This window comes from Esox lucius, chromosome 5 (assembly GCF_011004845.1).
Source record: "Esox lucius isolate fEsoLuc1 chromosome 5, fEsoLuc1.pri, whole genome shotgun sequence".
Lineage (NCBI taxonomy): Eukaryota > Metazoa > Chordata > Actinopteri > Esociformes > Esocidae > Esox > Esox lucius.
In genome coordinates this window covers 14813632-14827813 of record NC_047573.1, presented here as the reverse complement: position 1 = coordinate 14827813, position 14182 = coordinate 14813632, and the positions used below count along the sequence as shown (strand labels likewise).

The 14182-nt window shown below is 40.8% G+C and overlaps 1 protein-coding gene across 4 annotated transcripts; it reads left to right on the top strand.

Moving 5' to 3' along the window:
- The first annotated feature begins 80 nt into the window (after positions 1–80).
- mbtd1 (mbt domain containing 1) lies at positions 81–12268 on the top strand. Of its 4 annotated transcripts, none has more exons than XR_828950.4 (18): positions 81–235; positions 2167–2368; positions 2582–2715; positions 2845–2962; positions 3100–3182; positions 3310–3427; positions 4358–4492; positions 4614–4702; positions 4842–5076; positions 5180–5235; positions 5336–5440; positions 5973–6120; positions 6592–6674; positions 6981–7215; positions 7480–7551; positions 8528–8695; positions 9113–9625; positions 9756–12268. XR_828950.4 is itself a non-coding variant. In XM_010891942.4 (18 exons), exons 3-18 carry the CDS (start codon positions 2215–2217, stop codon positions 9229–9231), a joined length of 2052 nt encoding a protein of 683 aa, XP_010890244.1. In that variant the 5' UTR covers positions 81–235; positions 1255–1305; positions 2167–2214; the 3' UTR covers positions 9232–12268. The 4 variants fall into 4 exon arrangements, 3 of the variants coding, with proteins under 3 accessions (XP_010890244.1, XP_010890243.1, XP_010890242.1); XM_010891942.4 differs by adding an exon at positions 1255–1305 and having other exon boundaries at positions 9113–12268; XM_010891941.4 differs by adding an exon at positions 1234–1305 and having other exon boundaries at positions 9113–12268.
- The last annotated feature ends 1914 nt before the right edge of the window (positions 12269–14182 follow it).

Genomic DNA, 14182 nt, shown 5'->3' with positions numbered 1-14182 from the left:
AACTGTTTTGTCGATGACCAAGTTAACCGCTGACCAATTGCGGCTAAGTAGGTTTAAATCGCACATGCGTATTCGAGATTTATATTTGTTGATATCCTGGCTGCTTGAGTTCCTTTTTTGGGATTTGGGTTTAGCTTTCTAAATATAATAATCCTCCTCTTTAGGGTTTTTACAATTATAATTGACACGATAAAATTATCTATATGAAGGGCTGATGGATAACACAAGGGATTTGGTAAGTTATTTTTACCTATATGGTTCGTCCGCTTCCGACTTGTGTAAACTATTAGCTAACAGCTAAGCTAACAATGTTAACTACTACTAGCGCTTCCCTTCGTTATCAGATTGTAGTAATCAACAGCTGACTTCATAAAACTACAAAATAGAGATCACATGGAGTTTATTTTATTTTCTAAATGAATACATAGTGTATTATTTTTCTCTTTTTACCCGTTTATTATAAATGAATTTCAAGCGATGTCTTGTCCTTAGTTACTACCATCTTTAGCTAACTGGCTATGCTATGGCTACCAAGCTAGCGAGCTAGCAAATGAACGCGTTAACGCTTGAACAGGAATAACAGGTTTGCTAAGTAAAGCCCCAACTTTTAGTTATGCCTTATTCATTCTGAACAATTAGTTAAGTATTAAGAATTTACAATTTGTGGAAAATAGGTTTTCCAGGGAGCGTTTCTCTAGACTGCATTAGCCAGGCACTAGGTACTACAATGCATAACATTATGCAGAGAAGCTGTGTATAACAGCTAAATGTTGTGTGGTTGTATAGCCAGAAGGGGAATATATACATTATTTCTGAAATGGTTTTGTGTCGTATAGCCTGAGAAGAGGTATAGGAAGGGATTTGGTATGATATAGGCCCATCTATGCTATTCCAGAAATGTATTGGTCCTTTAAATGTTATCTAATGCTAGCTTGTTAGTAGCTATATTGGTTTTTGGATGTTGCTTCTCTCGGCATGTACAATGCACTCCGTAATTATTGTGACAGAGAAATTTTTTGCGTCTACACGTCAATTGATAACTATGAATTTAAAGTATTGCTTTTATTAGATTATTTAGATTCGCTATTTAGAAATGACAACACTTTGTATACCTTGTCCACCTACCTCAGGACATCAAATATATTGGGACAATTGGCTTGATAGGCGTTTATGGGTATTCTGTCACATTTGTTCAGGCATGGGGGAGCTGTCAATGTCTAGTTTTGATTCTAGGCTTTGTTTTCGCCTTTGGAGTCTTTCAACATGGACCAAAGAGGTGTCAGTGAAACTCAAGAAAGCTAAACAGTGAGTAAGAATGGTCCAGCGGTCTAAGTTGTGCGATTGATTCCGACGTACTGCTCATTCAGCAACTCTCCTGTCCAGTTAACCTTAAAATGTCTGAATGTATATGTGCATGTATGTATACATATAAATATGTAAACAATCTGGCATGTGCTATATGGCCAATATAACTCAGCTAAGAGCTGTTCTTATGCACAATGCTTTGCGGAGTGCCTGGACACAACGCTTATCCATGCTATATTGGCAGTATATCGCAAACTCCCAAGATATGTTATGGCTCTTATACAGGTTAGCAATCAAGTAAAAAGTGATGTTATATATATCTCACTAGAAACAAAAGAGAGTCATGGGTTGGAAGATTAAAAAGAAGTAAAACACTGGTGAGCTCAGTAATTGCAAACAGGGTAGTAGGCCAAGAAAGATACCTATGGTGGATGAGCAAAAACTGCTTGCATTAATGAAGAGAAAAACCAACAGGACGTAGGATGTCAGCCACAACCATCCACTCCAGACCCCAGGAGAACTACAGAGGCTTTAGTAACAAGGTGCAAACCACTAGTTGGCTCATAAACAGGATTCAGTTTGCTAAAAATGACCAAGTATGAACAAATGCCTCAAAACCCATTATACACCATTTTGTCATACAGCAAACGGGTGGTTCTAACCAGAACTAGACGATAAATCTTCTATAAGTCAAACTATCCAAAAAAACTAGCTCTTTACACTTGTTTTCAGTAGGTGTGGAGCTGGGTAACATGGACAAATATACATTTGGTGGTGATAAACTGCTGGAAGGTATGTATTTTAGTTTGCCGTCCCAGCTCTAAGTTGGTGTCATTTCCTTTCTGTCTCTGCTCCTTTCAGGCTGAGCGCACTCCGCGTTCAGAGCGTAAGCGCCAGGACTCGTTTGGGATGTTTGACGGGTATGACAGCTGCAGTGAGGAGAGTACCAGCAGCTCCAGCTCTGATGACAGTGAGGATGAGGTTCCCTCTATCCCCGCCAGCCTACCCATCATCAAGAACAATGGGCAGGTGTACACCTACCCTGACGGCAAGGCTGGTATGGGTGAGTATACAAAATAGTCATTTAAAAAAACATATGCTATCCTGATCTGTAAATGTTAGGATTGTTTTTAGTTTTTCATCCTATCACTTGTAGTTATCCTTTAATTGTTTGCGGTGTATTTGATAAGAACCAATGAAATAAGAATTTATGTACAAATGAATAAGAATTGATTTTGCAATACAATATTGTATGAATGTGGTCTTTGTTCTCCAGCCACTTGTGAGATGTGTGGGATGGTTGGAGTGCGAGATGCCTTCTACTCAAAAACGAAACGCTTCTGCAGTGTCTCCTGCTCTAGAAGTTATTCCTCCAACTCAAAAAAAGCCAGTATCTTGGCTAGACTCCAGGTAACCATATAATGGCCAACCATATTCTGCATCTTTATGCAAGAGAACATAAGTTGAGTATTTGGACATATTGCTTTTTTCATTCTTTTAGCTAAACTCATTGTTACTGTGTGGTGCTTTTTACTGAAGGGCAAGCCACCTACAAAAAAGGCGAAGGTCTTACAGAAACAGCCACTTATGGCAAAGTTGGCAGCTTACGCACAGTACCAAGCAAGTCAACAACAGAACCAGGCTAAATCAAAATCAGGTGAGTCTCTCATTATGCTATCTACATTGTTTTCCCCCTCATGCATTCTAGTGGAAGTCATTAGAACGCAAATTCTATGTACTGTCTTGACCCAGTGTAGTGATGGTAGTTTTGACTAGTTTTTTTCTCTCCTACAGTGATTCCTGTTGAGGGGTTTGACTGGGGGCGTTACATTTGTAGCAACAACCTGGTTGGAGCCCCAGTCAGTTGCTTCAAGCATGTACGTTCAAGGGACGACCGGACTCTCAAATTGTCTTGTATTTTTGTCTATTGCATGATGTGCAAATTCGTTGGGCTACACAATTGTACCTTTGAGAAACGGATCTAAATATTCCAATGTGTTCCAGGTCCCTATGGGTACATGCTGGGGCGACCTAGCTGAAGGAGTGAGGGTGGAGGTGCTTAATTCTGATACCAGCCTCTCTACTAAAGTCTACTGGATAGCAGGAGTCGTCAAACTTGCAGGTAAAAACCCACCTAAGCACTTGGAGGGCTTTGTCTAACCAGACAATCATGAACAATATAAATGTGGTCAATGAGATGTTTTTTGGTCACTTTGAGGAGACTGTTCTAATATTCATTTTTAATAATAAACAAAAAATAGTCACTCTTACTTGAATGGAAAGGTAAATAGTGGAGCAGGCCAATCAGGGGAAACTAAAAGTCACAGGCTTTTATTATCTTTTTTGCTCTTATTGTAGAACTTTTTATTATTATTTAAAGTATAGCACATTTGTGCATTAATCTGCCGCTTCTGTATATAAGAGAAAAAAAATATATATAAAAAGGTATGCATTCAAATACTACATTGATAAGAGCATTGGTTGAATTTGAGGAATTTAACCCTCTCCTCTGGGACCCCCAACATGTTTTGCAGTTTTGTTGTAGCGCTGAACAGGTGCACCTTATTCACTAATCAAGGGCCTGAAGTCTAATTGGATGTCTAAATAACTTAAAATGCCAACAGATAGCCCTGAAGTTATTTTTCTTTGTTACACACACATTTTGGGGCACAATGAAAATGTTATGGTACAGTTTTAATTGCCTCCAGTGCTGACAATTAACCACATGGACAATAAGATAGCTGAAAACATACAGATATCTACGCAGGGGTCTTCAGCCTTTTCTGGAATGAGAGCTAAAACTAAACGTGTTGTGAGCAAGTGACACATTCCTATCTCACCAGCAACCTTTCCATAGGTTTTCATTGCACCAGATATTTTTTTAAATTCTATGTATACTTGTTGTTTTTATAAATGTAGCATTCGATACAGAGGCAGAACGTGTGAAAACTACATGGACTTTAGTCTGTGTCAATGAACAACATTGTGCTTTTGACGGCCTATGCTTAGTTACACTGCAGAGCCCTAAAAATTAATGTGTTCTCTCTCCTAGGTTTCAAAGCTCTGCTGCGGTACGAGGGTTTTGACAACGACACCAGCAGGGACTTCTGGTGTAACCTCTGTATTCCAGAAGTCCATCCCGTGGGCTGGTGTGCCTCCAGCGGGAGACCCCTTGTACCTCCCAAATGTAAACATCACCCAGTAATCCCAATGAGGCTCATAGTAATACGCTCTAGTTTGCACACGCCCTGATCTTGAAATATGAATATTCCGTAACAGAATCAACTCTTTTTATTTTCTCTATACAGCGATACAGCATAAGTATTCTAACTGGAAAGCCTTTCTTGTGAAGCGACTCACTGGAGCCAAAACACTGCCACCGGACTTTGCTTCCAAGGTGCGATGTCATTCTTTTGAGCTGCGTATGTTAGCACTAGCTGATGACCTAAACTCAACCTAGCATTCAAAAGCTCCTACTCTAAAGCCTGCTTCCATTCCTCTCTCTTTGTCCCCCCCCCCCCCCCCCCCCCCCCCAGGTCCATGAGAACTTGCAGTTTCCCTTTAAGAAGCTGATGCGTGTGGAGGTGGTTGATAAGACCCACCTGTGCCGGACACGGGTGGCCTTGGTGGAGCAGGTGATAGGGGGGAGGCTGAAACTCGTCTATGAAGAGAGCATGGACGGCTCGGATGACTTCTGGTGTCACATGTACTCCCCCCTAATACACTTCATTGGATGGTCCCGGAGCATCGGCCACCGCTTCAAACGCTCTGGTCAGTCAGCTTAGCTGGTTTAGGTCGTTTGTTTTGCGAGTGAGTACGCCCAGTTCATTTGGCCGACGTATTTCTTGCTTTGAGGGATATGTTTGTCTTCCAGATGTGTCAAAGAAAATAGATGGTCAGATGGATGCGCCTCCTCAGCTGTTTGCCAAGGTAATGTAATGAGACACTCTTTACAGTGACCTCCACGGTCTTTGTTCCTCTGGTTTGTCGTGTTGATATTCTGCCATGGCTGTGTCTGGTTTGTGCTCAGGTGAAAGATGTGGACCAGAGTGGGGAGTGGTACAAAGACGGGATGAAACTAGAGGCCATCGATCCTCTAAACCTCTCAGCCATATGTGTAGCCACTGTAAGAAAGGTAACTCACTGCTCAGCTACTGTGTTTCAGAAGCATTCTGACAGTGACATTTATGTTTAGAAATGTCTCTGGTGTATGGAACGCTCATTCACAACTATACTGGAAACAATAACCAGCAACTGCAGCTTTCGATTCTATTAGCCATTACTTTGCTTCATGTGACTATATCAGCCTGTTCTATTAAAACAGTTATGAAAATAACTGTCTACATAGATAATGAACTAAACAATCTAGCCTACTAGCACTGTTGTCACAAGCAAAAGCTAACTTATGTTGTTATAATAGCAGCTTTCTATGCTGATACTTGTGCATTATTAACATGGCATCAAGTCCAAACATGACTAACAACTAAAATGAAAACAAATTTTGAGTAATGTAGCATATTGTCATTTTCATGTTTTTTGCAGAACATCGTTTGCATCCATCTGCTCGTCCCACATCCAACAGTCCTACATCATGGCATACGTATCTTTGATGTACATTTCAAGTAATAGGCCAGAACACTTGTATTTATGTCTGATGTCTTTTTCAGGTGTTGGCCGATGGGTACCTCATGATTGGCATCGACGGGTCAGAGGCTGCGGATGGCTCGGACTGGTTCTGTTACCACTCTACCTCTCCTTCCATCTTTCCTGCCGGCTTCTGTGAAATCAACAACATTGAACTGACGCCCCCTCGAGGTGAATTTCTATACCCTGATTTATTTGCTTTTTCCAGACTGCAACATTGCCTCACTCATACATTTTTGTTGCGGGCTCCTAAGTGGTGCTGCGTTCCAAGACCCTTCCACGCTTTGCAGCTGCATCATAGAGACCAAGGAAAGTGGAATAACTAGAGGGCCTAGCGGACCCACAGAGGGCGGGCGAGCGATGCCCAGCACACTCCAGGGTTGGTGGGAGGCATGTCGAGCCGACAGCTTTGTGGTTGAGCAAACTGTGATAAATGTAAAACAGCCCGGTGGCTGTGGTGGACACACATACCGATCTTTGACTCTCCTGAGCCCGCTTGTAGTTGCTACGACGAGGCATAACCATAGGCACGATTTGGACTCCACGGAATTAGGGAGGGATCTAAGAGCGGGTTACAGCTGAGGGTGGGTCACATTCAGGGTTCTTTGTTATCCCAGCCTTACCACTGACTCTGCCCCACAGGCTACACTAAACTGCCATTTAAATGGTTTGACTACCTCAGAGAAATGGCTTCAATAGCTGCTCCTGTGAAGCTCTTTAACAAGGTAGGACTGATTCCTGACATTGTGGCTGTGTTGTTTTATTGTTTAGCGTGGTGTTGTAGTTCTGTGTGATGGCAAACGTTTTCGCAGTAACGTTAAACAGTAGTTACTTCCTTCTACCAATAAATCTGACCATTACAAGCAGGCATTACCTAGAAGGCAAATCGTTTCTTATAGTTTTGTTTCACGTACCTGATTCAAGAGATCTAACAACATTGCAATAGGAAAACAAAAGAAAACGATACTGACCAACAACCTAAAAATGACTTGCCACCTCCACTGTCTTGTTGCCCCCCCTCGCACACACAGGAAGTTCCAAATCACGGGTTTCGCCAGGGCATGAAGCTGGAGGCCGTCGACCTGATGGAGCCCAGGCTTGTGTGTGTTGCCACCGTGACGCGGGTCGTCCACCGCCTGTTGCGCATCCACTTTGATGGCTGGGAGGATGAATACGACCAGTGGGTGGACTGCGAGTCACCTGACCTGTACCCCGTGGGCTGGTGTCAGCTGACCGGCTACCTGCTCCAGCCCCCTGCCGCACAGAGTAAGATCCAAGTCCATAGTTCCATCCGCTAGCAGGCTGTATCAAAAACCAACTGCTACCGTTCGTTCTTGATTGATGGCTTTAATTGTTTGTGGAAAATAAGTTGCTGCTGTATGGTGCCATAAGAACTTAAGAAACTCTCTTTTCATACTGTGAAAAGCCTTTATTTAAGTGGCATGGCAGTAAAAATGCTCGAAAACATTTGTTTGGACCATGTACATGTGTCTATCAATGAAATATGCATCTGTTTTTCTTTGGTTTTAGTGGCCCGAGAACTGCCTCCAACTGTACCCAAGCAGAAGAAGAAGGCCCAACAGTACAAAGGCCAAAAGAAAAGTGAGTTGTCACTATTATTGCCACTGTCTTTGCTACTTTTTTCTCTTTTTGTCCATCATTTGGTTTCAAATGTCTGGAGGGGGGGAACATCATCTTGTTTGCTCTGTTGGTTTGGCACATGACCACTGTGGTGCTCTGGATGAAAACATGGGGACAGAAAGAGGTCTCATCAGTGGATCTGTAACATTATGTATTTGTCAGCATGGGCAGCGCCATTGAGTCGTGGTCACATGACTCCAGCCGGGTCATCAGGAGGGATCAGTCAACTGACTACATTAGAATGGCAGATAACTTCATGTTATTGATAGATTGTGGTTCCCATAGTTGTCCTCTGGTCCTCTCTAGGGTGTAAGAGTTCTTACATTTCCCTATTTTGTTTGAATAACCATAAAGCTTATTGCGGTGATTTACTGCCATGTAAGTGCTGTAGTCCTGAACCAAATCTTGTCTGTTATTCCTGTGTGGCCATGACATTTGATTTACAAAGAAGACAACGCTGCAACACCAATTTCCACGCTGAAAGGTGTTACATCCACCCCCTTTCTGTCACTGCTCCAATTACTGCTTGTTCCACAGTTCAGGTGGTGATTTAGCACGGCTATGTTTGTGTACACACATGCACGCACAATGCTAGTTGGTTTACTTGAGTCTGGCTTACCTGGTAGCTTACTTGGGGTGTATTCAGAATATTTTCTTTAAAACATTTTTTTCCAATGTAACAGACTTTCTCTGAATTATTTGAACAGTTCATTGGAGGCTTGTGTTGGTTTGGTGTTAAACTGAATACAATATCTCAAATGTCTAGGCCTTTGGCTTATATACACATTATTAATAGTAAATTAATAAAACATATTTGATTATTCAAAATAAATATAAAGCAACACTGTGCAACTGAACATTCAAGTATACGCTGTTGAATGTTCTAGCATTCTGAAAACACCCCTGGTAGCTTACCTGAGTCTGACTTGGTGTTTAGAACGGAAGATTCCTGTTGGTCGACGGCCCTTCAGTCAGGCAGGCAGGAGGAGGAGCCTATCAGGAGAGGAGGAAGAGCAGAGTCCGCCTCCTTACTCCAGACAGGGCCCCACTCGGGCCCCCCGGCCCCGCACCCACCACCACCACCACCACCACACCCACAAACCAGGTAACATGATAACATAAGAACTTTGACCTTCACACAGAAAAGGCAACAAACGAGGCACTAACTAACAGCCGTCTTCTCTAGGTGCTGACCTCGCGATGCAGTTAGTGTTTCCGCTGAACTGCATAAAAGAAGTCCTGACACCCTGTTCCAAAGTCAAAATATTAATGTCTTCTTTCTTCCTCCCACCTCATGATGGTTGCTAGGTGAGCAGGAGGTCTGCACTAAGGAGTAACAGTGGTAATATGATATAAAGTATATGTCTGGTCATATTACAGGGACTGCAGACTTAGGATAAGATGGAGGGCCAGGTATTACGGAGATTGAGGTTTTGCTCTTTGGTTCACCCTGAATTTTGTGATTAATGTAACTTTTATTTCCCATTAACATTCTCTTGTCCTCCACACCATCTCTCTCCAGAGTCTATGTTACGTCCGAAGGAGGAACCGGCAGAAGTGGATGACTTCCCCTTCTCCTTGGGCATCTCAGACCAGGAGAGCAACGGCTCGGCCAGCCTCTACATCAAACAGGAGCCCTGATAATGGCTGGGACAGGAGCCGGGGACAAGGCTTGGGAGGGCAGGGGAAAGTTGGGTAGGACAGGACCTTGGGAACCCTACAATTACACATTCAGAGAGAGACAGCCTTTCACCCCAACTAACAAAGACTAAATCACATCCATAAGGTGTAATAACAGGGTATTAAAAAAACCAGATAATCCAGCCTTTTACACTCCAGTCAAGAGAAATGCTACTGGGAGACTGTGGATATCCCAAAACACTGAGACAATGTGCCCTGAAACCCCAACTGTCAACCCACAAACCAATGGCGCTACCTGGGGCTTCCCAAAATCATTTGTGGGAGTTTTGAGCAGCTACCACATCAAACCCTGGAGTCCTAAAAGACAGTCACCGAGACATACCATATAAATAAGGTAATCAGCTAATTCAAAACGTTCCACTGGCCAAGAAGAGGCTGCTTATTATACATACCTGGAAAACCTAATCAAAATCCTACTTCCTGGATGATTGGATACATTTGAGTGAGTCTCTCTCTTCCTCCAGAAATACAGGCAGCCTTTGAGCCCTGGATGCCCACAACAATAGCCTCTCCTTGGGTAGTCTGTCTCTCACCCTGCTGCAGGCCAGGCAGGACCTCCGACATAAATCTCTGGGCCACACACACACAAACACACACCTGGATTAACTGTGACTGACATTTCTGAGCCAGGTCTTTGAGTTCTTTCAGGTAAGTCAACTAGAAAAGGTGGGAGGGAACGAGCTGTATAAAACAAGATTATTATTTTATTTACAATTTTGCCTGGTGGACTTTGATTGGTTATTAGTACTTGAAGTTTCTAGTCAATTTTTGTAATGTTTTTTTTTCCAGCCCTTTATTTCTTTCTGATTTCTTATTGACTGCTTGTTGGGGTGGGTGTAACTGTGGATATTCGGGATACATACTCATAGATGTGACCTATTCAATACTGAACTATATAGGATTGTGATTTGATAAAAGTGGGTTTTGGAAAAAAAATAAAGGTATAAATCTGAAACCTTGCGGGGGGATAGGATTTGACACTCAGACTAGTTGGGGTTTGTTTCCCAATGGCTTAACTTCCATACTACTTAGCATTGGCTATACGCTAGTAAGTTTGTTGGGATACACTAGATAAACACTGTCACATATTGCACTACAGGAACAAACCAATCAAGACTCTTTAGCTTGTTGGAACCACCCGTACCTTTACCATGTTAGCAGCTATAGAATAGAAGGACCAGACTTGCCTAGTGTTTGCAGAGGATTATTTTTCATAGGGGATACAATTCATGAAACCAAGCTGATCCACGGGAAAATCTCTTAAACTGTGGAATAATATTCTAATTTGTGTTATAACTTACTTACCTCTTAGAAAACAATTGCAAACTCTTGGTAAGTCTAGCCCTAAAAGAGAAGTATTTAGTAATCAAGCAAAGTTTAATCCTACAATATTGTAAACCAGAAAGAAAAATAATGTAGGCTACTTGTCAAGGATTATATTCAGATATGCAAATCTGCAAATTGATTGAAATTATTTCTTCAAATGGGTTGTTCTTTATTTCAGAGCCATATTGATGCGTACTGGTTAACTTTTCAATTGAGCCACTGGATAACAACTTTACTGTTGGTAGTGATGTCTTCATTTATTACACTGCTTTGTTAATATTCTTTCCTAGAGTAGGCTACATTCACAAAACCAGTGGGATCTGATTGGAGTAGGCTATAGTAGGATAAAATATTCCCAATATAGTTTTATTCACTAATTAGGCTGCATAGATGTTTTACCAGATTCCTGACTAGTTTCTGAATCTGCGTGTGTTGTAGCTGTTCGTGAGCTGTTCGTCAGCGTCTGTATCTTGACTTCTTTACAGTGATATTGTTGTATCTTTGTTCTACCTCCTAAAGAGCTTGGCAGTCAAATATAGACAGGGTTGTGGGGGTTGCTGGGAAATCATTGTGTCCCAAATTTGATATGCAGGTTTGGGCAACTTAATATACCATATGCAAATAAAATAATTATATCCTGATCCTATGTTTGACTTTAAGACACCAAACATGGATATTTGTAACATAGCACATTTGAGGTAGTCCTCAAAATGAAATAATATGCAATAATGTTTTCTGTATTATTTTGCTATGTCAGAACCCTGAATGATAATTCCCTAAAGTGATATTATGACATAAAATATATTGTAATTACATCAGTTTACCTAAATTTTATTGTGTAACTGTGACAACTATGTGAGCTATGGTCTATAATCAGAATTATGTGAAAGGTCTATTAGAACCACACTATATAGAGCTAGAATAGTACAGGAAAGTGTAACTGGCTCTGTGATTGTTGCAGTGGATGTGAAATTACCTATGTCTTTTTCTATACCAATACGATTGACAATTAACTTCTCAGGAAATGTTTGCATTTTTCTCTAAGGCTTTTTCTTGGCTGCAAAGGTTAGCCAGAGTGCGTTAGTCTAAATCAATATAGAATGATATTATGTTAAGTTACTCAAACATAAGTCTTGATGGAACACATTAATGTTGTTGCTTGTCTTTATTTGAATGTTGATTTCTCCCCTGTTTCAATGTGGTATCTTGTGTTAAATGATTACTGTTAAGTTGATGTATTTTATAAACCCCTCCATGTCCTAATGTTCCAACATTTTCAATTATGAAGAACCCCCAGCTTTCGGTATGACTCCATGCTTGTGTAGATAGGTTTTTACCCTCATTGTTTTCATGTGTACTCCATTTTCTTGTATGATTGTTTTTTTTTTTCATATATACATTTGTTCTCTCTGTTTATTAGAATTAATTGATAGCACTGTTATGTAACGTCCATCAGAGGAATACAATGTAGTGTCTCACCGTCTCCACTTGTGTGTAAAGGGTTTAGAATTTAGCTTTTGTTTGATTCACCTTAAGAACTATGGTATTGCATAGACTATGACTAACTAGATGAGAATTAAGAAAGCATTAAAGGATGGTGGTCATCTTAACCAATTTACTGACCATATTACTTAATATCTTAGTAAGAAAAGAAAAAAGTGAAAAAGACACAACTGTTATATGTATAGACCAACTTTGCTGCTACCTTTTCAAATAACCCAAATGATTCCTATTGCACAATCAAACACAGCAAACCTTGCCTGCATTTGTGAGGTTTCTTTTTAAGTACTACGTATCTTTCTTAATACTTGGATATTAATGTAACGATATCCCAATCTCACTGAAATCCAAATCAACAGCTTGCCTCCACCTCTAGACCTGAGGACTCCAATTACGTGCAGCTTGAGCGGGAGCATAATTCATACACTGCAAAATGACCAGAAGAATCACAAATGTATTATTTACTTGACAAAACCAATCATTTACATTTTTTCACTGGCTGCTTTATAGACCAGCAGGACAGTTGTGATATTTTGTTGTCAATAATTGGAATTTTGACCTGTCAAATCAGCAAATTCGTAATGTGATTGTTCCAGTTACAAGAAAGATCACAGAATTGGAGTGTCTGTGAATGCAGAAAAATCTTCCCATTCATACGTGTGAATCCTTATAAAGATTTTGAAACTTTAAAACCACAGTGGATTTTCTAATGATTTTACAGTGTCATGTCTAACAATCAAGATTTGTATAGACACTTCTGAATCCCCCCTTAGAGATCTGGATGAACTGGATAGGTAACAGTGATAAGATTGGTAAATAGGCTCACACCTACCCTAGGTGTGACTCTATATTGCAGTCATACTGTTGTTACCTATCCAAGTTAGTACAGGTAGAATTATGAGGTCTGCGCTTGACATGCTGTTTTGGTTCTTAGTTGTGCTACCGGCCTCTCGATAATTGAACCCTTGTCTGTAACCCTGCATAGTGTGCTGTGAAGAAGTATACCCTGTGAAAGGTTTTCTTTTGACATTTTTGAATAGAAATTGGATCTTAATTTCAACACAGTTGGCATTTGAAATGAGAACTTACGGCTATTGGAAATGCAATTTACATTTCAGTACAGAAATAATAAATTGTTAGCTTCAATTTCAGCTGTTGCCTCTTTTGGCTGAAATAACATCTAGGTTCTTATTGTAATGGTCTACCAGTCTTTTATCACCTGGGAGGAATTTATTGTCCACTTTCCTTACAGAAGTGCTGCAACTATAGGATTCATATTTGGGCTTTTCCATAACCTTTCATTTCTTATTTCTTAGCCATTGTGCTGTGGATTGGTTTGAGTGTGTAGTATTGTGGTTTTATCGCTATATCCGTTTTTGGCTCAGCTTTTTGAGTTCGTGTTCTCTGGTAAAATAGTGAATTTATGGTTGACATTGATAAAAAGCTTGCAAGCCCCAAATTGTATTGTCCAAGGGTAGAGTTTTGCTTTATCCAATCCTGACGTTGTGGCCAAACAAGCTTTGACATTGTTCGAGGAGTACTGTTCCTCACCCAGGTATTTTCCAGGCAAACTTTAGTTTAGCATTTATACTTCTTTTTTTAGAGCAGCAGCTTTCCTGATCTCCTAAGACTAAGGCCAATTTGATGTTGCCTTTTTCTGACCTTTGATTAATGCAATTGACTGTGGCAGGATATACCTGCAAATCCATTGATTACTCTGGGATACTTAAACTTCTTTGGGTCTGATCGTGGCCTGAATTTCCTGGGATATCCCAGATTGCTTATAGTCTGGCATAGTCTGACAGTCAGGGGAAAGATTTAATAAAAATTGCTTCGAAAGGTGTGTGTACCTCTTAGCGCCATGGATATCAACCATGTTTCTTCTGAGCAAAGCTCTTTTGATGTTGGCAAAAAATGATACCACACGCCTGTATGGTTAAGACCAAACCAAGTTTCTCATCTTTGTTTAGGCTGGACCCTCAAAGTTATTTCTACCTGTTTTGGTACACCAGTTGTTCACTTGATGCTAATAGCAGCGTGATTGGATGATATTGGTAAGGCTAGT

What these genes read in the sequence shown, in the direction of transcription:
- mbtd1 (XM_010891940.4), top strand. Translation starts at nt 215, where the DNA reads ATGGATAACACAAGGGATTTG. An exon ending in ACCCCTTGTACCTCCCAAAT is followed by an intron (nt 4,493 to 4,613) that starts GTAAACATCACC and finishes TTCTCTATACAG; the next exon opens with CGATACAGCATAAGTATTCT. An exon ending in CTCCTCAGCTGTTTGCCAAG is followed by an intron (nt 5,236 to 5,335) that starts GTAATGTAATGA and finishes GTTTGTGCTCAG; the next exon opens with GTGAAAGATGTGGACCAGAG.